Source organism: Vulpes lagopus, chromosome 23, assembly GCF_018345385.1.
Source record: "Vulpes lagopus strain Blue_001 chromosome 23, ASM1834538v1, whole genome shotgun sequence".
Lineage (NCBI taxonomy): Eukaryota > Metazoa > Chordata > Mammalia > Carnivora > Canidae > Vulpes > Vulpes lagopus.
Window position 1 is genome coordinate 32,543,894 of NC_054846.1, and position 25,146 is coordinate 32,569,039.

Sequence of the window (25,146 nt, forward strand, 5' to 3'; positions counted from 1 at the left end):
AAAGAGATTATCCTTGATAATAAGAATGAGGCTCATCCAATCAATTGAGGGTCTTTAGAGGGAAAACTGAGATTTCCAAAGAAGAAATTAAGCCTCATGACTCTAATATAGAGATCTCCTATGAGTTTTACCATCCTGCCCTATACATTTCAGACTCAAGGTTACTACATTAACTACTGCCTGAATTTCCAGCTTGATGTCTGGCCCTAGGAATTTTGGACCTACCAGCCCCTACAAGTGTGTGAGCTAATTCTTTAAGATAAATCTCCATGGCATATACACATGTATTCTATTGGTTCTGTTTTTCTGGAGAACCTTGACTAATATTGGGGGTATTGACACCTACCCTAACTTACATCATGCACATAGCTAAAAATTCAGGTAAGGTGTTGATCAAAAACTTGCTTAAAATAGACTGCTGAAAAAAAAAAAAAAAGACTGCTGAAACAGAACCTATATATGGCATCTTCTTATGTTACATGCTGACTCATGCTGACCATTGGAAACCATGCATACTTTCAGAAATCCTAGCTCTGCTGTGAAACTACACACACCTTTAAGATTTCGGGAACTTCAAGGATATCGCCTTAGATTTCAAAGGATAAATAAACTTCCCCTGGTCTATTGCCACTGCCCCAAGCTCCACACACATGCTCCCAAATGCTTAAGTGAGATGGATTCCGTTGCCTTCAGTGAAACCTCATCAGAATACCCTGTAAGAGGTACCTAAGTTTTGCACATTTTACTTTCCTACCTGACCTGTAAGTTCCCTGCCATTCTAGAGATTCAGAGGTTCTATGAGGAATCTTTGCAATGACTTATGGAGTTTGAAGAGATCCATTCTTCCTTTTCCAGCTCAAATTTTAAACTAATTAGGATTGACTACAAAATACAAGACATGCTGTTAATCCTAATTTTAGGCAAGCAATGAGTAATTTTTTAGTATAAATCTGTCCCAAATATTACATGAGATATGCTTGTACCTTAAAAAATTGTCATTCATTGAAATTGAAATTTCACTGTGGTGTTATATATTTTTTAAAGATTTTATTTGTTTATTTGAGAAAGAGAGAGCACAAGAAAGGGTGGGGAGGGGCAGAGTGAGAGAGAGAAGCAGACAGATGAGGGAGCCAGGACCATAGGACCATGACCTGGGCAGAAGGCAGATGCTTAACCAACTGAGATGCTCAGGTGCCCCTGTGTTGCTGTATTTTTATTTCCTAAATCTGACAATACTTATCAGTAATTGAGAGATATAATTACAGAGTAAATCACACAAAAGAGTCAAATTTCACACTTGCTATTGACATAATAATCAATAATATTGATAAAATTATTCATAATTTAGCAATTTTAGTTTAATTTTGAAAATAATTCTATAATAAATTATAATTATAAAAGCTGATTTAAAGAGATTTGGTGTTTCCAGGTAGCATAGTTCAAAATGCATCTTACCCTGAGACGGTGAGAGTTGATAAGAGAAAACACTTTTTATCTTAAGAAATAATAATTCTGAAAAATAAAAATCGTCTTAAAAGTAAGGAAAAATGGTACAAGCTTCCAGTTATAAAATAAATAAGTCACAGGGATGCAATTTACATCACTGGGAATGTAGTTAATAATATTGACCTTTGTATGGTGACAGATGATAGCTAGATTTATCAGGGTGATCACTTTGTAATGTATGTAATTGTAGAATCACTCTATTGTATATGATATTAAGTAGGGGACTAACATGATATTGTATGTCCACCACACTCTAATAAAAAACTAAATAAAAACAAAAAAACTTCCCTGCCTGAAAGAAAAGAAAGAAAATATTGTATTATCTATAATTTTTAACACAGGTAGTTAAACCTTATCATGATGTATTTCCCTCTGGTAGTGTGTGTGTGTGTGTGCGTGTGTGCGTCGATATGATAAGCAGAGTGGATAATTGGTGTTATATTCTCTTTGCTGCCTTCTGTCAACCTCTGCAGCTCTGAAGTTTATCATGTTTATTACTTTGTATTCCCTATGCCCATGAGTGATGCATATCAGGACTGAATAAAGACTTCCTGAATCTTCATTCATAATTCATTCATTCAGCAGGCTCTTATGAAATGCCAAGTAAGAGAAAAGTTGGGAAAACTCAACTAACAGTTACCCACTGAGTGGCTAGGACTATGTATCAGACAACAGACAACCTGGTGGTCAGTAAGGGATACCAGCTCCAGAGCTGACACAAGGCATATTAAAAAATCGACAATACCAACTACTATTTCCACCAGTAGACACTTTGTTCATGTGAGGCAACAATCATCCCAGTGGTCTTCCTGTATTTACTTGGTTTTAATGTATTTCTAGACTAATTTGACCCAATGAATGGCCTCACAATATAAATTTTAAAACTCGATTTTCTCTATTCAAACATTGATTTGGAGCCTTCTTTTGTTCCAGAGACAGAACTAGATAATGGACATCCAAAGACAGGAAAATAAAATGTGATTTTTGCCCTTTTGGAATTTAGCTTTGTGGAAATTAAATTTGATAATAAATAAGTTCAAAATATTCAATGAGAAAAAATATGGAAAAATAAAACAAGAGGCCATGGGGAAAAATAACAATATGACTCCTAGTTTGCAGGACTCAGGAAGGTCTCTCCGAGACATAGATGATTCGTTGTGGTGTTTTGAGAGGATGAAAGTACATATGAGACAAAAGGAAACCACAGAGGTGAAGAACTTGAACTGGAAAGAACTTGGTACAGTGGGGCAGTAAAACACTAATGTGACTGAATCTTTCATGAGTAAAGAACATGGCAGGATAAGGTGAGGTTGGAAAGGTGCTAAACCACAAAAGAAAACATATTTCAGCTACGTTATTGATTTTTTATTTAATTCCAAGCATAAGAAGGTGTCGGTCATTGCTCTGTTGTCACTATACACAATGTTATCAGAGGATTTTTAAAAATAAGAACAGTATAAAGTGATGCATTATAGACAATTTTAAAGAAACGCAGACCATTTCCTTAAATAGAAAGATAAATTCCATAGTCACTTAAATGGAAAAAGTCTCTAGTTGTCATTAACAGATTGTCTATGTTTTCTCTTGTGGAAAAGAAACATCTCTGATTCCTTGAGGCATTTACTTAGTAGTTTAAATAATAATAAAAAGACTAGGAAATGCAAATCAAAACTACAATGTGATATCACATCTATTGAATGGCTAAAATCAATAACACAAGAAACAACAGGTATTGGGAGAATGTGGAGAGAAAGAAACCCCCTTACATTGTTTGTGGGAATACAACTGGTGCGGTGGTCACTGTGGAACAGTATGGAAGTTCCTCAAAAAGTTAACAATAAGACTACTGTATGATCCAGCAATCTCACTACTGGGTATTTACCTCTAAAATACAAAAACACTAATTCAAAAAGATATGTGCACACCCATGTTTATAGCAGCCTTATTTACAATAGCCAAATTATGGAAGCAGCTCAAGTGTCCATCCACTGATGAAGGGATAAAGAAGATGTGGTCTGTATACACAATGGAATATTATTTAGCATAAAAAAGAATGAAATCTTGCCATTTGCAATGACATGGATGGAGCTAGAGAGCAAAATGCTAAATGAAGTAAGTCAGTAAGAGGAAGACAAATACGATTTCACAAATATGATTTCACTCCTACGTGGAATTAAAAAAAAAATGAGCAGAGGAGGTGGGGGGAAGGCAGAGAGGCAAACCAAGAAACAGATTTTTAACTCTAGAGAACAAACTGGTGGTTACCAAAGGGAAGGTGGGAGGATGGGTGAAATGAGTGATGGGGATTAAGGAGTGCACTTGTGATGGGCCCTGGGTGCTGTATGGAAGTGTTAAATCACTATAATGTGCATCTGAAACTAATATAACACTGTATGTTAATTATAATGGAATTAAAGTAAGAACTTTACACAAATAATTATAAAAGGCTAAATAGAATTAAATCTTCAGGTTTAGAATCCATATTACCCATTATATCATATAGTTGCTTTTACAAATATTTCACTAGTTATTAATAAACTTATTAAAATTCCATTTTAACTTTCTTAGGTGTATATTGTTATTTTATCATCTGTCATTTTGTTAATGGCTTTGGCACTGGCATATTAAAAAACCTGGAGTCTAAAATATGATTGTAACTGGGGAAACCTATAAAGAGGGAAAAACAGTAGCAAGTTTTAAAAGCTATATTGAATGCCATCTCAAGCTACACACATGAGAGTCAAATTAATGTTTGAAGCATAGAAAGAGTGAAAATTAGATGATGTTCTGGGATGGGAATCAAGTTTGGAGCAAAAAGCCAATTCACCTACACCAGCTGTGAAGGCCAAGATGAAAAAAACATATCATCTTGTAAACAAGTACATGAATTAACTTATTCAGCTCAGGACGAGTGATTTAACCAAGTTAGACAACATAAAGGAACTTCAGCCAGGGGAAGACTAGATGTTAACTGTAACGGAGCCAACAAACATCAGAGTCAGAAAACGAGGGAGCAAAGTATTAAAACTGTTGGCATTTATATCCATGTGTAGACACAAAGTTAGAAGTGAGGCAATATTCTGTAGTAAGAACACCATAAACGTACTGTGGGCTACAGTTCTCAGCTCTGATAAAGGCCTCTTTTGATTAAATGTTTTTCTTTAGAAGAAAACATTTGCTGAAGGAGTAAATTTCTCAAATGTATATAATACATATATTATATATACATTTGTATAAAACATATATACACACACTTATATACACCCGCCTCATATATATGTGTGTGTGTGTGTATATATATATATGTATTATTCATATATCTTTTACAGTGTATGTATATGAATAATATAATGTACTCAGTATGTGGGTTATCCCTGCAGATTAATGCAGGGATCCATCTGTAACTAAAGGTAGTAGCAGAGGAGTGATTGTAGTCATACAATACAAGTCATTTTAAAATATAGTCTATCCTTAATCTAGTATGATACTGTATTTTTAGTTTAGGTTCTCACTACATCAGGAGAATTCCATAAAAGTGTATGCATCAAGTACAGTGCCTGGGATACACAGATATACCTCATTTTATTGTCCGTTGTTTTATTGAGTTTCACAGATACTGTCCCCTCCATCCCCAAATTAAAGATCTGTGGCCACCCTGCATTGAGCAACTCTATTGGCACCGCTTTTTTCCACAGCATATTTTCTCGCTTATTGTCTCTGCATCACATTTTGGTAGTTCTCACGATATTTCAAGCTTCTTCATTATTGTATTTGTTATGATGGTCTGTGATCATCAATGACTAGTCCCTGAAAGCTCAGATGATGGTTAGCACTTTTTAGCAATAAAGTGTTTTTTTGATTAAAGTATGTACATTGTTTTTTTAAATATAATGCTACTGCACAACTTAGTAGACCACAGTATAGTGGAAACATAACTTTTACGTGCACTGGGAAACAAAAAAAAAATTGTTTGGCTTACTCTATTGCAGTGGTCTGGAACCAACTCTGCAATATGTCTGAGGTACGTTTGTAGTAAGAACACTCAAACTAAGGCAAATTCGTGAGTAAATTAATGTATTAATCTTTGTGTGTGTATGTGTGTGTGTGTGTGTGTGTGTGTGTGTGTGTGAAATGAAAACGTTAGATTTTTTTTAAATTAATTTTTGAAGAATAGGTTTAGATTCGTAGGAAAATTGAGCAGATGGAGCAGAGATTTGTAAATTATCACCTCTTGTGCCCCATATACTTTTCCTTTATTATTAATTTCTTGCATTAGTATGGGGCATTTGTTATAATTAATGAACCAATATTAACTAAAGTCCATGGTTGACATTAAGGTTCACTATTGGTGCTGTACAGTTCTGTGTGTTTTGACAAATGCATAACATCATGTATCAACCATAGTATCATACAGAATGGTTTCCATGCCTAAAAACCTCCCTTTGCTTCACCTACTAACTCCTACACATGCCCTTTAAACACCTGGCACCACTAATTTTTTTTTTTTACTCTTTTCATAGTTTTGCCTTTTCCAGAATGTCATATGTTTGGAATCATGCAATATGTCTAATTTAAAGATTAGCTTCTTTCATCTAGCAACTATATATTCAATTTTAATCCATGTTCTCTTATGGCTTGATAACTCATTAAAATTTTTTTGAATAATATTGCATTCTATAGGGGTACTGCAGTTTATCCACTCACCTTTGAAGGGTATTTTGAATGCTTCTTGTTTTGGGCAAGTATGAATGAAACTGCTATCACCAGAATGTCCCCCAACTCCTTTCTCCCATCCTTTACAACATCACTGTCATTCATTTTACTTGTCCATACACCACATTATCTATTGCCTTTGCAAGTTGTCTACTTTTTCCAATAGAGTCATGAACATATTAAGCATATTTATTTTAAATTCTCTCTCTGATCATTTCAAAATCTATGTCATATCTAAGTCATGTTCTGATACTTGCTTTGTCTCTTCAGACTGTTTTTCTTGCCTTTTAGTATGTCTTGTAATTTTTGATTGAAAGCTGGACATGATATATGGAGTGTTAGACACTGAGGTTATTAGACTTTTAGTGTGAGGTTTCATGTTATCTGGCTAAGGGTTGAGTTGTGTTCAGTGTTTGCCACAGATGTAGGTGCCAGAAGCTATAGTTTCTCTAGTTTCCTTGCTGGATGTCTCCCCCAGTTTCTGTTGCCTTTGGGTTTCCCTTAAGAACTCTTTCTTCAGCAGAGTCTGTGTCTTGAAGCTTTCTCAGGTCTAATCTGTTGTTTTTATGTTGAAGCCCTGTTGATGTGCTGATAAAGTGTTGGGGAGGATAAGCATTATGTATTTTTATAGTTAAATCTCAGATTTTTAGTAGACCTTAGTCCCTGGGAAATATGCCTTAGTGCTCTTTCTCTCTCTTACTTTATTGGGACAAAGAGGCTATTGGGAGCTGGAATTGGCTGATGGCCTTTCCATCAAGTCAGAGGGGCCTCTGGTACGGTAGCTTCCCATGAAGAAAAAGCTTCTGTTAATATTCCCTTGGGCATATTTCAAAATATTTACTAAAAACAATAGAAGAAAAAAATAAAAACAATAAAAACAATAGAGGAGTAGCCAGTTTAAGGACATACACAGGAAAGAGAAAAATAATAACATGGACTAGAGTGAAAAGAGATGGCAATAGAAAAAAAAAAACAAAATGAGTTTCAATATGATGAAATTGCTATTTCCAAAAAAAAAAGATTACAATGAACTAAACAGAAATCAAAATTCAAAGGTAAGCTAGAAGAGATTTGTGCTGAAATGAGGAATAGTAACTAATCTCAAGTGAAAATGCACATTCTTCTCTTGGAAAGATTGATACAGAACCATAAATGTCAAGCGATCACTTAGTGATGTTACCAAGGTTCAAGGTGTAGAAAACATAAGCCTCCAGAGGAGAAAAGAAAATGACCAAAACAGTGGAAAATAATTAGGCTGGTTTCAGACTTTTCCACTGCAACCTTTAGAGCCAAAAGACAATGAAGCAATGTCTCGATGTCCTAAGAAAAATGTGACCTAAGAATATCCTACCAAACAATTTGTCCTCAGAGTAAAAAATTCAGACATTTTCAAACATGCAAGACCTCAGGGAATTTGGCACATATGAGATGTTTTTGGAAAAAACAAAATCTGGAAACAAATACAGCTAAAAGCATTGTTGTCTGTAGATACACAGAGATAACAACATTTTGGGTGGTGAGCATTCAGATGGTTTATTTTCCCTTTTTCTCAAAACGTAGTCTTGGAATTTTTATAATGACGAAAACGTATAATTTATACCAAAATGATAAGCTTTTTAAAAAGACGCAACATAAAACAGGCAAATAAAATGTAATAATTCAAAGACTAAGTGATGATTAAACAGAACTAACAGTGTCTATAATTGTTATTATAATTATTATGGATTAAGCATGAGTAATGTGAAAATGATACAGAAAACACAGTATTCCATAAACTCTACATGAAGCAGAGATCGAGTGGCACTACTCTAACATCTTGTTTGTCAATGATTCATTGATACCTGATGTCTATTCTTTGGGAAGACAGATAAAAATAATAAATTTTACGGAAAACCACTCAGTTCACACAAAACAGTTTTCAGAAAATCTATGCGCTAAAGCTCAAAGATGTTTGCCACTCATGATTCATTTGCTCTTCTTTTACTAGTGCCTGCTGGAAACCACTCCTTTCTCAGTTCACTGCAGGCTCAGGGGTAAAGCATTCAGCTAGAGACCTAAGTTGGTTCATCAACATATTCAACAAATATTTTTTGACTGCTTACTGTGTGCTTACAGAAAAGAAATGCAACAATAAACAAAGGAGATATATCACGTTTTTGTGAATATCACATTTTGGCAAAGAAAATAATGTAGGTGGGGTGCCTGGATGGCTCAGTGGTTGAGCATCTGCCTTTGGCTCAGGTCATGATCCCGAGGTCCTGGGATTGAGTCCTGCATCAGGCTCCCTGCAGGGACCCTGCTTCTCTCTCTACCTACATCTCTGACTCTCTCTCTCTCTCTCTGTGTCTCATGAATAAATAAAATCTTAAAAAAACAAAAACCAGAAAGATGCAATTCCAAAAAAAAAAAGGAGATGAAAAGAAAGGCCAAAAACCACTTCTCATGAATGCAAATAATCCTATATATTTTAGAGTAGCCCAAACAAATCATATTAGTCATTTAAGTATTTAGTAATAAATAACTATTTATTACTTTGAATTGCTATGCATTTGATTTAAGTCATCATTATTTGATTGATTCATTTAAATAACATTGGGCATGAATCATGGGCCAAGGACTATTTTAGTCCCTATTTTAGACTGTGAATATGACCAGTAAATGTTATGCATCATGGTGTTTATATACACCTGGGGGAGATATATAAAAGACAGAAAAATAGAATAACAGATTGCAGCAAGTGACATGAAAAACCCAACTGTAGTGCAGTCATTAGTGTGATGCAAAGGAAGAGGGTCTACTCTGATGGAGAGGGGGCTAAGCAGGAAAGCTCCTTCGAGGTGGTATTGATGTAAAAACATGAAACATTTTTAGTTTCAAAAGCTAGCCAGTCATTCTAACATAAGGGGTAACAACGTTAAGTGCATCACTTTGAGGAAGCCAGATCAGGCATGATTCAAGAACAGAAAGGTCATTTGTAGCAAGTGACAGAGGGCATGGTGCTTGATCTAAGCCTGGAGAAGTAAGTAAGCTCTAGCTGATGGAGAGCTTTTTGGGACATGGCATAAGAGTTAATTTTATTCGAAGAGAAATAGGAAGCTACTGAATGTTTCAATGAAAAACCGTGGAGTTTCATATGTTCACATTTTAGATGACCTCTGGCTGGGGTTTGGAAAATGAATGATAGAAGCACAGAAGATGAAGAAGGAGACCTGGTAACAGGCTTTTTTGGTAGTCCAGATGAGAGAGGATGGTGCAATGAAATACACAGGAAATAGAGCCAGCATCTTTTGGTAGATTAGATGGGGGGAAGTAGGGAAATGGAAGAAATCTACAATACTTTTATGGCTTCAGACTGTAGCCATCTGAGAGGATGTGATATTGTTTAATTGAGCACAAAGAGCAAAAGAACAAAATTTAAGATGGGTCCAGAATCATTATCTCAGGCACACCGTGATGGCCCAATGACCGATGAACCAAATGAAGATGTCATGCTCAATGCAGTCAACAGCACAGAAGAATCTGCAGCTCAGAATGAATGGTTTGGGCTGGGATGGGAGGTAAAGCTAGAGGATTTCAACATAAAGTGGTGGTTTCGTGTTGTGGTTAAGAAGTTGGACTTTGCTGCCAGACTGCTTCAGCTTTGATTTTGACTCTGCCTCTTACTGGTTGAAGTCACTTAACCTCCCTGGACCTTAGCAAGTGAGGATAATAAACAATTCCAGGTGTAGAGTGAGCATTCAAAATGTTAGTTAGTATTGACATTATTCTTGTTTTGTTGTAATTATAGCATGGAAATAGTTGAAGGCACTCCAGGGAAAAGGATAAATGGAAAAAAGATGACTCACTGGACTAAAAACCAGAGGCTCTCCAGGATGTAAAGGCTGGGTAGAGAAAGAGGTGGCTGACAAAAGAACAGAAAAGGCATAGCCAGTGGGGTAAGAGGAAAACCACAGGGAAACCAAAGTTGGCTGCTAGGACAGCAGTTAAGACAAAGCCAGAAAATTACCCCAACGGAGCCCAAACTACAGGGTAATGGAGATTGAACAGGAACCAGAGCAAAGGGAAACAACCAATGAACACCATTTGTCTGGGGAATTTTTTTTTTTTTTTTTTGTAAAAGGGGTCATAAAAACAGGATGGTAGTAAGATGAAAGTGTATTTTATAAAGTTGAGACATAATTTCAGATGTAGAGTGAATAGAGTCTGCACAAATAGCTTTGGACTCAGCAGTGTTTTAAAATAATTTGACTTTTTGATGTCTTTGGACTAACACATGTGTTCTCAATGATATTGATGAAGCCACCATCTTTGACCTTCATTCAGTTCACTTGTGTCAGAGGGAATTCCTGCCTCAGTTTTGTCCAGAGCATATGCGTCTATGCAGAGAACTGACCTAGAAGAAAGGGAGATGCTGGGAGGGAGGACATAATTAGAGAAACAGATCTTAAAAAAGAGGAAAGGGACTAAGATACTGGTCATCCTTTAAGGAATTTACTTTTAACGTCTTACTCGGTCACAGAAGGAGAAAGCAGAGAGGATGCATATAGGTGCAGGTGGTTTGGATGGCAAAAGTGTAGAGAGTATATTTCTGATGACTTCGACCATCACTCTAATGACTTTCTGTGAAGAGAAAAGGAATAGGGAAGGTTTGATAAGAGAAGAAATGTTAAAACAGCCATCTTAAAATAGTCTGTTGGCCAGGATTGAAGATCAGTTTAAAGAATTTAGAGTGACACCAATCATTGTTGTGTATGATTTTCACTAGTAAAATACAGCTGCTCAGATATAGGGGAGAAGAAAGTGGGGAGCTGTATTCACCTAAAGTTGAGGTTTTTCCATGTGAGTAGGGTGGAAGGAGAAAGAACAAAAAAGAGCAGAAAGTGCTTGAAAAGGTATAAATATATGATAACAGTGCATCAAATCCAAAGGTAAGGAGAGAGGTCAAGATGGAAGATGTAATGAATTGTGGAAAAATGATGGAGGCTATGGCAAGAAGGTCTCATTAGGCAAAGGGAAAAATGATACTAGTGGCCCATTAGAAGGGTTATGTAAGACCTGGCGATGGTGAGTTAGAAGGTGTGACGGTGATGGCGAGTGGTGAGCTAGAAGGTGTGACAGTGATGGTGAGTGGCTGGCTCGGAATGCTGTGACTTTACTATACATGTGAAGATAAAGGAGTCACCGCGCTAGATGGATCATGCACATGGAGGTTGGCATCCCTGAAATGACGACAGGGCATGAGTGGAGGGCATGAGCGAGCCACGAGCTACAGTCATCAACAAAAACAGGTTTGGCTGGGAGATCAACCAGTTGATGACTGGGGAGAGGTTACAGAGAGTTAAGCCAAATGCCATGAGTTTCAGAATGCGCAAGGTTTTTTTGAAAGATAAAGATGACAAATCATTTGGAAGAGAAAATATAGAACAAGAGAAATGGCTCCATCTTTGAGTTATATGAGTGAAGTAGAAAAAAAAAAGACACAAAAAACCATCACTGTAAAGGACAGTAGGACAAAACTTGGTCAGGGGACAGCCAGATTCTTTTAAGATAAAAGAAGCAAAGGGAAATGTTCCAAAAAGAAACTGAGGGCAAAGGAGAGTTCGCAGATTGCAGGTGAGCCTTGCAAGATGCTGGAGGAGGTGATGGGATCAGAGTCGGGGATACAGGTGTGCATGCATTTATGGTCTGAAACTGCAGGACTTGCACTGATGAGCGTAGAGTCTCTCAGGCAACGTAGGGGTTCTTTGTAAGAAGGTAGCTAATCATTTCAGGTAATGGTTTTCTTCCTTATAAGCAGTGGGGTAGGATGTCAACACCCACCTGTAGCTCCCACCGATGTGGCTTTTGGGGGCTGAGGACAAGGATGGGCAGCCGTGTGCGGTCCTCAGAGTGCTCCTCTCTGATCACCACTGCCACAGAACCAAGAGAATCATTAAGAGAAGACCATTCTGTTTAAAATTAATTCCACTTAAGCAAGCAGGCTGACATTGAGTTAATTGTGTTAAGAATTGTAGCCAAAAGGATTTGCAAAATGTTTGGGGGCTTACAGAGAGAAAGCCAGAAAGCCTCAGTTGCTAGATAATGCAAGATCCCCAGAGGGTTTCTAATAACCAAGCTCAGGCTCTATTAAGAAAATTATCATGAAGCTAAAAGATATTTACTAAGGATAAGAAAGACTGGAAGTGGTAATTAATCCTTCTACTATTAAATAGAGATTAGGTCCTCATGAGATTGTTACAAATTTGAGCTCCCACAGTTCAAAATAGATTTTGAAATACTGGAGAGAGTCCAAGTAAGACGAAGAGAAGTGACTGAAAAATTATCCATATTTTATAAGTAAAAGTGAAAGATTTACCTAATTTGGAAAAAGAGCAGACTCGGGAATGATCATTTCTGCTATCAATCCTATATTAGGACAAGTAATTTAGTTATTAAATTGTCACAAAACAACTGCATTAGTGGACAGTGTTCTGAAGCTGAAGAACAATGACACTTAAATGAACAGGTCACTAAAGGATAGTGTGAAAATGTTATTTTTGGAAATAGAGTCCTAGAGGTTTAGCCAGAGAGCCTTTCAGAAAAGAAGGGACTACCTAGATGCCATCTTTTTCACCTGACAATGTGGGCAGAGTATTGGATTAAATAACAGAGGAAGAAGAAGAAATATCAGGTATTTTCATGGATATTCTATTCATCTATTTTTATCCTCAAACACCTAAAAGAGCCTAACACCCAGGGACAGGTAAACAGCCTTAGAATCTAAGACGAGAGACACCCTGCCTTTTTACCTTTACCTGCATCCCTTAGATGGTCTCAGTAACATCTGGGAACCTGACCCAATTTGATTTTCTCCTTGTTTGCGTCACACATGACACTGGATAATTTAATGCTTGTGTGTCACGCATCTGATTGAAAATGTGTTGAGAGTTAACAATATCTAAACCCATCTAACCGGTGAACTCATATCCAGTCCTCTTTCCAGAAGTGCTTCTGGAAGTAGCCTCCATAGGATGTGAAACTTCAAGGAGGCAGGAAAGGAGTCCCCACCCCCAGAATGGCCTCTCTGCTGTTGGAGAGGTCTTGGTAGGTTCTGGACTTCACCCAGAATCAGTGCTTCCATTACAAATAAAACTGGTCCCCAGAAAAATAAGGCACACGGAGAGCAAATCATGTAGAAGTGTGGAAGCAGGTGTGGGTGATGAGGAGGATGGCTGGCAGCGCCCTGAATCCATATAAGCAAAGAAGTTGGGGTGAGAGGGGAGATGGCTGGGAAGGTGGAAGGAGGAGTGAGAGTCCTGAAGACAGATTTTCTCCTCCATCAGTTTGCCCTAATGAACTTGCAAACTTCAACACAGCTATTCCCTTCTGGTCAAGGAACAAGGATTCCTGATGCCCAAGTTAGAACCAGACTCCGGGACTTATGTAAAGCCTGCCAACGTACATGACACAAGTTTTGTCTTCCTCTAGAATTTTGCAGTGTGAGTGGAGGTGAAAATGGAAGTTAACACAAATGTGTTTTCTCTCCAAACCTATCATAATGCTGAGTTTCACAAACCATGTCAGGTAGCAGGAGCCTACAACAAATCTTGTATTCTGCGGGAAAATGTTTTTATGTAATTTGATTTGTTTGGCTCTGATAGATAAAAGAGAGAAAAAGGAGCCTCTTTTTCAAACCACTCAGATCATATTTATGCATTGTTTCAGGACAATTTTTTTTTGTACATGGGCATGCAGAGGGTTTATTGTTTCATTGCTCTCAGAGCATTCTAAACAATCAAAATAATTTGGATTTTTTTTCTTGTTACTTATCCAACATTAAAACAGGTAAGGCTTTTGCAACATTACTGAATTTCTGCTAACATTAATGAAAAGTGAAGAAAGTAATTCAAGACATGCAAGGAAAACTATTTCTTATTAGAATAATTCTAAAATATTCATCTATAGTATCAGTGTATACATTAACTTTTCCTTAATTGGTGAAGTTTTTATAGATGAAATATATTAAAACCAACTTTTCCATTTAAAATATTGAAGGTGGCACATTGGCAATTATAACTCCTTTAATATAATTTCAAGAGCTCTATACACTATGTCATTTGGATTCTACTGCTTATTTTGAGTGACTATAAAGTAATTTGGGGGTTTTAAAGACTGAGAAGCATTTCTCAAGGTTAGCTTTTCCAAACAGAAAATTGAGTGTTATAAATTCCACCTCCCACAGACCAGAATTCACAACCATTGGTCAGGGGCAAATACTACTGGCTCTGCGTCTTCAGTCACTTCATGCCATTTCACCAAGTGGGAGCCAAAGGTAAGTTTTTACACTTGCTTTCTTCTTGGGTTTAGAGAATTTTTTTTCTACTATAGTAACCTTTTAAAAAATAATTCAACTTGCTTTCATATCTCATAGTGAACTTTGATTCAATGGACTAGGCTTAACTTCGCTATTTTATATTTTTATTATTCTTGGAAAATCCAAAATTTTGAATTAGCTCAGGAATTAATAACATACAGTAAAACTTGATCTTAATAGTTGATCTTAATAGTCAGGATAGATGCCAATAAAATTATAGTAGTTTCCAATATATTCCTTAAATCAAGTGCCCTGACATAGACCATGTTTCTTGCCAGTATAGACCGGCATTATTGATTAGTATTGATTGAAATATTATGCAAAAGAAGAAAAAGGGGAGAGTTCAGGTGTTTTAAAAATATAGTGATGATCACGTGGGAATTATGCATTTGGCCTGTCTTATTAAGATATATGTTTTAAAGTTTTATATAAGCATAATTTTCAAAATATGACATGGTGTGAAGTGCACATCAAATTCAAAGTTTCAACAAACACACTCATTAAATGTTAGGATAGTTACTCGAAGAAAAATCCTTTTTAAACTAAACATACATAGGGGTTCTTCATAGTTTTAGAGTTTGCACAGACTTTCTTACTGCTGATAGCTCTAGGGGATGCTCACAATGCAAATAAACTCTAAGAATGTAGACACTTATAATCAGATACAGAGCATGAAGTGAGAAAAATAATCAGCAAGTGCATAATTACTTTGAACAATGAAAGTTGCCATAATGGAGAAGGAAAATATTTTTTCTAGGTTAGGGGTGGCCACTGTGAATGCCTCCCACTTGAAAATGGAAGAATGGTTCCTGGAAGATTTGTAAATCACATGTTTGATTAAGTAGGACTTTTTGTTGGTGACTGGTCACAGAAGTTCCAAATCCGCAGTCCTGCAGAGAGCCTGTAAAGGCAGGTAAAATAGAAGCCTAGTTTATCCAGTGTGAATGAAAAAATGATTTAAAGAAAGCATAGGAGGGAAGAAAAAGGAGCTCCTTGTACTGTGTCTTATTCTCAGAGGGATTTCATATCCTTCTGCCTAAACCTGCTTCATAAAGACTTTCTTTCAAGTAACTGAAGGTCAGTTTGTCTGCCGGTGCATTCAAGTTTAAAAGTAATATTTATCATGAATTCCCTTTTACATGTGTGCATAGGTACCAACACCGTGGTTACTGTTCTTGAAGTAAGCCTAAGAAGTGTTTCCAAAATGCAAAACCTTTAAAATTAGACATGCTTGTTAAAAACTTTTACAAATGCTTTGGTTCCTCAATAAATGATCACCAGGTAACATTTTTGATGGGCCCAAATTAGATGTTTAAAATTAAACATGAGAGACTTCTTTTTTCTAAATGAAACTGTATTCATAGGAGTACATAGAGAACTAAAATAATTAAAATTACAAATATTAAAAAAAAAAAAATTACAAATATTATTTTACACGTATACATGTATATGTATAACATATTATATATACTATAAATAAAATTATAAGATTTTGATTGAATCTCTCCCAAAAGCAGGATTATAATCACGGAAAATAGGAATTGCACTTATTGAAGAATTAGAAATCAAAGGGCTTTTTAATCTTAAGTGTGTAGAAATCCTCCTGTAAGGAAATCTTACCAAATAGTGCCTTTTAGACATGGATTCCTATTGATTCTGAGTTCAAAGCTCAGATGGCTATTAAGAATTGAAATAAAACACTGAGGACTAAAGGAAAAATAATTGTCTTTTCTGCTCCATTTAGCTAATAATAAGTTTTGAAAGATATTGCATGAAATATTAATTTATACATACATTAAATTATATATACATTAATGATACCCAGAGACAACAAGGAAGTAATAGGACAAAAAAAAAAAAAAAGAAAACCTTTCATTATTTTGTCTGAAAAAAGCCATTGGCTTGAATGTACAAAAGAACAGTTGAGTCCAGTTAGATCACTAGCCAAACCTGTTTTGGTTTCCTCATCTGTAAAATGAAGTGACAGTTCCAGTCCTCCTTCTCCTTCTCCTTCCTACATCCCAGAGTTGATGAAAGAAACTTAATGTTTAGTAAAAGGTAAAACTCTAATGATGCAAAGTTTTTGTCAATAAGTGTATCACAATATTTCCACATCCCATTTTCTCTGTGTTTCTCTATGAAATAAACTTAATTTCACTGTAATTACAGTATCTACTGTAAAAGCGTAGATAGGTTTCTGAATTAATTTGAGCATCGGTATCAATAGTCTTCAGAATCCACACAATTTCATGTGTTATGTTTATAAATGATCCGTGTAAGCTTGAGCTCTAAGCACTCATATTGATTTATCATTCTGTTTAGTGAAAAGTCTTCATGAGTTATTATCAATTAAATATTTATACATTTTAGTATTTTTTGATTAGGAGAGCTTGAAAAATGAAAATGCTAGCAAGGCTCATTCTGGGACTTGTCATCTTTGATGCTGCTGTGACTGCTCCAACTCTGGAACCCATCAACTATGACTCAGAAACGTATGATGCCACTTTGGAAGACCTGGCTAATTTGTACAACTATGAAAACATACCTATTGGTCAAGCTGAGGTAACTGATTGATCCCCTCTTGAGACTTAAAAGCATTCATATGGGGAATTACTGAGTTTGTTCCTTTCAAATAGATTTTTATTTGTAAATAGAGATGTTCTAGCTTCATAATTTCATATGAATCTTTTCTCCAGAATCTGTTCAATCTGTTGTTGAAAGTTAACATTGGGACACTCTTTTGCTTTCTCAAGGTTCACTTCATTTCCTTTACATCTTCTTGTAAAATTAAAACAACAACAACAAAAGAGTTTCTAGCAAGTTAGAAGAGAAAATTAGAAGAAAATGCAGTCAATAAGGAAGAGTGGAGATAATATACATGCAATGATGAGAAAGTTGGGGAAGTTTGGAGCAAAGGAAAAAGATGTGAGATTAAAATAAATTAAGAGAAAATAAAAAGAATGCAAAGAAAGGATGATGATTTGGAACTCCACTGCATTCCAAGAGTGAATGTGCTTTCTGAAATGACTGATTATCTCTCAGCGGTAATGTAGACATTGGCAAGGTTACAGCCCATTACATAAATCTGATATGACATATTTCTAATTAAATGTTAGACTTTTACATAACTAAAGGATACAGACTAATTTTTTCTGAATCAGAAAACAAACAGACCTTGAAATGTTAGAGTGTAATTAATGTACAACATTGACAAAAACTAATTAAGTAGAAATCAACCAAAAGGGAAATTACATCACCTTTACAGGATCATAACATATTTTGGGCAGTCATTCAAGTGTAAATCTTCCTAGAATATTACTTTTGATAACTAGGGAAATAAAATATTTAGACAAAAGCATATATTCAAATGGAACTTAGTTCTATGTTAAGAGGATAAACCTTCTTGTTGCTTATGTTGCCTGATGAAATTCAAGAATCACATTTTCACAATACGATAGTTTTCACATCTTCTCCCAGACTCCATTTTCCTTTCCATCTTCCTCTATTTTGTCTTCACTCTCCCCTGCCTGGCCTCCACTCCTTTGTCTCCCTTTTTCTCGTTCTGTCTTGTTAGTAAAGTCTTAGGTTTATCAGACCTTTTTTTTTCTTTCTGCCATGTTGTGATTCTATTTTTCAGGTCTTTTTTCACTGTTTGATTCATTTTGCTGTATATCTTCTGTTATGTTAAGGGCATGTTCTGTTGAGTGTATGCTCATTAATACCAGACTTGCTGTACGTGACCTCCATACCTTCAACCTAATGCATCAGCGGAGAGTATAAGGAGAAACTTTTTCAGGGCTGAACTCATCTGCCCTGCTCCTTTTCCCATTGAATAAATATTTTTTTAAAAAGACTAAGTATGTATCTGGAGTTATCTACAGAACTAAATATTGTAGTTTAAATTTACTTGTCATTTCTTCAAAAGATATTTCATAGGATCAAGAGGCTTGGCGAGTACGGTAAGTGAATCCTCTGTTTTGGGTAGCCCTGGGAGTGGACGCTAGGAAGTGCTCAAGCCTGCCCTAGGTAAATTGTGAAGGCAACCAGCTTTATCTGAAGACTTCTTTAAAGCCGTTCCTTGCTGTCAGAAGCCCTTTTCTTTTTATTGGAGTTTGATTTGCCAACATATAGTATAACACCCAGTGCTCATCCTGCCAAGTGCCCCCCCTCAGTGCCCGTCACCCAGTCACCCCATCCCCCTGCCCACCTCCCCTTCCACTAACCCTTGTTTGTTTCCCAGAGTTAGGAGTCTCTCATGTTTTGTCACTCTCTGATATTTCCCACTCATCTTCTCTCCTTTCCCCTATAATCCCTTTCACTATTTTTTATATTCCCCATATGAGTGAAACCATATAATATTTGTCCTTTTCTGAGAGACTTACTTCACTCAGCATAATACCCTCCAGTTCCATCCATGTCGAAGCAAATGGTGGGTATTCGTCGTTTCTAATGGTTGAGTAATACTCCATTGTATATATAGACCACATCATTATCCATTCATCTTTTGATGGATACCAAGGCTCTTTCCACAGTTTAGCTATTGTGGACATTGCTGCTATGATCATTGGGGTGCAGGTGTCCCAGCATTTCACTGCATCTTTATCTTTGAGGTAAATCCCTAGTAGTGCAACTGCTGGGTCATAGGGTAGCTCTATTTTTAACTCTTTGAGGAACCTCCACACAGTTTTCCTTTTAGATGCACAGATATTCTCATGAGATTGTGAAGTTCTTTCTGCCATCAAGAAATTTAAACTAGTAAGTGTATAGAGAGAAATATAATTTAGTATTATATTTAGTATTTCCTCAGTATTTGCTTATTCTGAGATAGCAAACTTCTTGCAAGGTACCAAATACGTGGTGGCATTGTACCCACTTACCTCATTCAGGCTTCCTTAATTTTCACACTGGCCTAGCCAAACCCAGTATTCTTAACAACTGAGAGCTCCAGGGAGCTACTAAATAATCTCTTGTTGCTAATGGAAATATGTAAGTTATCCCGGGTTTCATAATCTTTTGTGACGAAGTCAACATCAGAAAACCAGTGTATAGATACATGATACACATATATACATATACCCGTGCTATAATGAAAACATAGTACATTTAAAAACTATGCACATTTTTTAACCAAATTGGCACAGTAGCAAAATTCAATTAGCCAACCTACTCACCCACCACCTATAAAAAAAAAGAGATAAAAACAATATGATATAATAAATAAAATAACATGAGGAACAAAATTCAGAACATCATCTCAGATCTTAACAAATCATTAATGTGAATTGCTTTATAAACAAAGAACTAATAAACAATTCCTTATGGAAAAATGTAAAATAAAGCCAATGAATCCCGCCATGTGAATGGACTCTAGAATGCAATTACTTATGATATGAATTTCTTGAATTTAGTCCTGGAAATTCAGATTCTGATAACTCCTGATAACCTTATTTATCTCACCTTTAGAAATTAAGAGCAAGTGTTTAATACATTCTCCATCCTATGTGATACTTTTTGCATGAACACTGGTAACATACCCATATAGGGTGTGGTTGATGAAAAAATTCATGGTAAACAAAGCACATGGAGAGTGCTAAAACTAGGCTCCTTTATTTTTTGTTCTCAAAGCCAAGAGTATGGTTCTGCCTATCTTAGCCTAGAGTTTATCATCTATAGAAAAGACAGCTTTAATAGTTTAAAATTACAAATTTACAGAAAAATTGAACAATGCTTCAAAAATATATGACAGTCTCTTTCTTCTAAATTTTAAGGCTTGGCATTGTAAGCCAATATAGTAGACCCTCTAGACTAAATAATTAATCCTTAAGGCCTCTGACATATGAGGTAGGCAGAATTTTAAGATGTACCTGAAATGTCCCATCCCCTAGTATGTCCACATCCTCTATAATCCTTAACAACATGGATATATTGGGATATCACTCCTATAATTAGGTTATTTTATATGGCACAACTGAAATTTAAAAAGGGAAGTTCTCTTGCTTGGCTTGACCTATATTTATGCTCCCTTTCTGTTTTAAATTCTTTTTAAATTTGAATTCAGTTAGCCAACATATAGTACATCATTAATTTCAGATGGAGTGTTCGATAACCGCCCCCCCAGCTGCATATAACACCCAGTGTTTATCACATCCTGTGCCTTCCTTCATGCCCATCACCCAGTTACCCCATTCCCTGACCCACTTCTCTTCTAGCAACCCTTAATTTGTTTCCTATAGTGGGTCTCTCATGGTTTGTCTCCCTCTCTGATGACTTCCCATTCAGTTTTCCCTCCCTTTCTCTATGATCCTCTGCGTTGTTTCTTATATTCCATATATAAGTCAAACCATATGATAATTGTCTTTCTCTGATTGACTTATTTCGCTCAGCATAATACCCTCCAGTTCCATCCATGTTGATGTAAATGGTAAGTATTCATCCTTTCTGATGGCTGAGGAATATTCCATTGTACACTTATGCTCCCTTTAAAATGGTGTCTTGAGGTCAGGGTCAAATTTTGCAGCATGAGAGAAATATTCAAGGTGAGGGAAATTATCTGTTGCTGGCTTTGAAGATGGATGGGTCCGCATAGCAAGGAGTGCAGGAAGTCTCTAAATTTTGAGAGAAGCAACAGCCAGTGAGCACATGAAAACCACATACTATAGATCCAAGGAACCCAGAGTACCACATGAGCTCACAGCCCTGGCCATTACCTTGATTTTGGCCTTGTGAGAGCCTGAGTAGAGAACCTAGTCATGCCATCTCTGGACTTCTGACCCACAGAAACTGTTTAAAAAATGAATATAGTTTAAAGCTGCTAAATGTATGGCAATTTGTCAGGCAGCCATAGCAAACTAATACAATATGCCATCATTATATTTTTTTTCCTGAAAGCCAAATTTGAATTACACTGCTGCAAGGCTTGCATTTATGAATCCAGTGATATATTTAACAATGAGCCAAATTACCACCCCACAGCCCTGGAGTTAGAATCTCAACAGAGCTTTGTTGATCTCTACTGCTGATAGGATATTCATTACCTCCCTAGTGATTGGAAGGGTCATGAAAGAATTTCTGGGTTTGAAATTCTTATGTAATAATAGTACTCCAGATTGCTGACTTAAACAATGATTTCTGATGATTTAGAATATCCAGGCTCTGCTAGATTCGATGTTAAGAGCAGATCTCAGGCCCAGCAATTCCATCATGATACTCTATGTTACCCAGTGAATAATGACTGGATAAATTTGCTGGTATAACATAAAATTTCTGAGTCTTTTTTACTTAGCTTTTATTTTACTTTAATGGTATAAGAAGGAATTGGATATAACCCATAAGACCAAATAGGAACTTTTTGCTTTCTGATGAATATTAGCTAAGCTTGATCGAGCATGTATTATATGCCAAATATTATTCTAGGCTCTCACGTGCATTATTTCATTTCTGACAACAAAACTAGGAAATGCTATTGTCATTTTCATTGAATAGATGAGAATATTGAGGTAAAGAGCAAGTAAGTGACTAAGATTATAGTTACTAATGACATGTAATTATAGTGAAACTATGTTCTCATATCAGAAAATAATTTCCAGCAGATGAATAAAAAATTCTATTATCTCCCCTCCATTCTCTACCAGGTTCCAAATTGTTCTTTTAACTTGGTATCTGTTTTAGTTGAACTGAACCCTGGTGCTCCCGCACTACTGAAGGAGAAAGAAAGCATTGTTCTATGGGTGAATAATGTAAACTGGAAGTAACCTTTATAGATAGACTTACCTAATTACTGTAATACAGAATGGCTTAAGACTAACTACTTCAAAGAATAAATGTAGATAGTCATTCTCCAACATAGTATATCTATGTCATGGGCTATCTATCTAATCTGTATATAGATTTATAAAAATCATACTTATTGGGTGATTTGGAATGCAGGGAAATATTTCACTATTTTCCTTGAAAATTTCATAAGTTCAAAATTTGGTATCCTTTGAGTGACTTAAATTGAGACTGTGTCTTTGAAGAAGGTAGGTATTTGGTGTTTTCATTTTCATAGTAGTTTTGGGGTTATTGATTTTTCATTTCTCTGAAGTCTAAGAGAAACGCCCCCTGCCCATGAGTTACTTCTTTTCCCCAGAAAAGTATTCAGTGGCCATATTAATATTTATGGAGGATATGAACCTACCATTTCTGCAGGAAATTCTCCTTGGCTCCACCCAGTCAGACTTATCCTGTCCTACACTACCTTACTTATATGTAGTTAATTTTACTTACTTGAATCTGCAGTGTCCCTGCATCTTCAATAGACATCATGAATACTTTTACTTCAGAACCCCGTGGAACACTTGTTTGTATTTAATGTAGGACAGTGTGAAGGACATTTGCAATGATCCCATACAATGCTCTTCAAGAGGATATGGATTAGGAATTGCCCAAATGGGTTGCAAGTTTTAAGGAAGTTGCTTATTTTCTGGGCCCTACATCTTGTAACTAATTGTGCTAGTCATTTTGCTCAGAAATCTGGAGCCCAAATTTTTGTCTTTTTCTTTCTTTCTTTCTTTCTTTCTTTCTTTCTTTCTTTCTTTCTTTCTTTCTTTCTTTCTTCTTCTTCTTTCTTTCTTTCTTTCTTTCTTTCTTTCTTTCTTTCTTCTTTTCTTTCTTTCTGTCTTTTTTTCTTTCAAGTTGTATTTATTATATAGAGAGAGTAAGTGTGAGTAGAGAAAAGGTGGGAGGGAGAGAATCTTCAAGCAGTCTCCTTGCTGACCAAGAAACCCCAGGCAGGGTTTTATCTCAGGACCCATGTGACCATGACCTGAGCCGAACCAAGAGTTGGATGCTTAACTGAGTCACCCAGGAGCTTCTCCTCATTTTATATTACTTCCCTATCATCCTAATGTCCTTGTATAGACTGAAGCATTACCACACATGCTTTTAAAAACTGCCTTATAAATTTCTGGAATGAGGTGGGGTATACATTCATAAATAAACAGCAATAACAACTGAAAAGGGATATCAGTAATAATTGACCAACAGGAAATTTTTTGAAGAGACATGCTTTCCTTGCTATTACTCTCCATTGATCTTAAAATTATTCTGTTTTTTCTTTTGTAAAGAGAATAAGTAGCTAAATTGTTTAAAATCATCCTTATAAAGAAAACTGCCATGGAAACAAATTAATTAAACTTTAAAAATAGCTTTCAGAGACGAAGAACCTGTAGGATTCATTAAAGGAATGAAAATTAAATTTAGTGGAGTTGTATAAATGGACAAAAACTCAGTGAAGGCAGTTGTATTCAGTAACTGTTGAACTTTGGTTTCTTTTCAGTTGTCATCATGGTAATATGGTGCCATGCAAATAATTTTAGAATAAATGTTGATGCCCCTAACACTAGAAATTGCTTAAGTAGAATCAAATTAATTTTGGGTGACTTATAGAAAGAAAGTCCACTTTGGAAATGATACATAAAGAGTATTTTTAATTAGGTTACCTAAATGTAATAGATTGGTAATGCTAACAGGTAGCTTATTTCAAAAACCATCTCTGTAGTTTCTAAACAAAAAGTAATTAAATTAGTAATATTTCTACTATTTATTTCCTCTGGTGATGAAGGCATGGAATAATTTTATCCTTATATTTGAAATGATGTCTCTCTTTGGCCAGTTTATACAATACATTTTAAGGTTTCAAACTTATGGTTTGCATATAAAACACTTTTTATTGGAAGAAGTAACTTAGGCTCAACCTGAATTAAATGTTCTTTTCAGAATTTGGCAACAAATAAACGCTAATCTTCATGGAAGACACTCTGGAGGAAGGGAGGGAAGAATTTTGCTGATGAGCTTTTAATATGGTTGTCTGATTAACTTTCCATATGCTCCTCTCAAAACAGTGTTAAACTATTTGAATGTTATTTTAAAACTATTAGAAAACTTAAAAAAAGGTAGCAACAAACATACAATCATATAGGCTCATCATATACAACCATATAGGTTCATATAGGAAATGAAAGAACATTGATGGTCTTTGTCAGTGACTTGTTTGTGTTTGAATTATACCTCATTTATGAGACCACAAACACAAGTTAATTCTCATAACTGTCCCTTGAAATGAGAAATTATTCTATTATTATTATTATTATTATTATTATTATTATTAATTATTAAGAACAACTGAGGATCAGAATTTTGCCCAAGGTTATTCAGCTAGTAAATTTCAGAGTAAAATTTAAACCAGATTGTTTTAATGCCAAACCAGAGAGACTTTGGCATTAAAAGCTCCCATTATTTTCCTTCTTCTCTTTAATCTTTACTTCTTTTAGCTGTGTCCAATATTGAGGTTTATTTCCTCTGGAATTAAGTAATTTGATTGTTAGGAATCAGAAAAGCAAGAATTTTCAAGTGATTATAATGAACACAATATCTAAGCGTCTGTGTTAGCTGTCAAAGTATTTAAGGGATCGAGAGGTAACACAATACTGAACTGAAAGCTGCTTTGTGAGAAATGTGGGGATTGAGCAGACTTTGCCAAGCACATTTCTTCCTTTTCCATTTTCAAGATAAAATAGAAAATAAGATAGAGCTTT

At 35.7% G+C, this 25,146-nt stretch overlaps 1 protein-coding gene across 2 annotated transcripts in view; it reads left to right on the forward strand.

Moving 5' to 3' along the window:
• The window catches only part of EPYC (epiphycan), a 65,544-nt gene that overhangs the window by 12,326 nt on the left and 28,072 nt on the right, over positions 1–25,146 (forward strand). The window contains exons 1-3 of one of the 2 annotated variants that reach the window (XM_041739250.1): positions 13,522–14,043; positions 14,441–14,530; positions 16,957–17,134. In XM_041739250.1, coding sequence (XP_041595184.1) covers positions 16,970–17,134 — 165 coding nt within the window. In that variant the 5' untranslated portion in view covers positions 13,522–14,043; positions 14,441–14,530; positions 16,957–16,969. Of the gene's footprint in view, positions 1–13,521; positions 14,044–14,440; positions 14,531–16,942; positions 17,135–25,146 lie in introns of those variants that run through there. The other variant, XM_041739251.1, reaches the window with a different exon arrangement.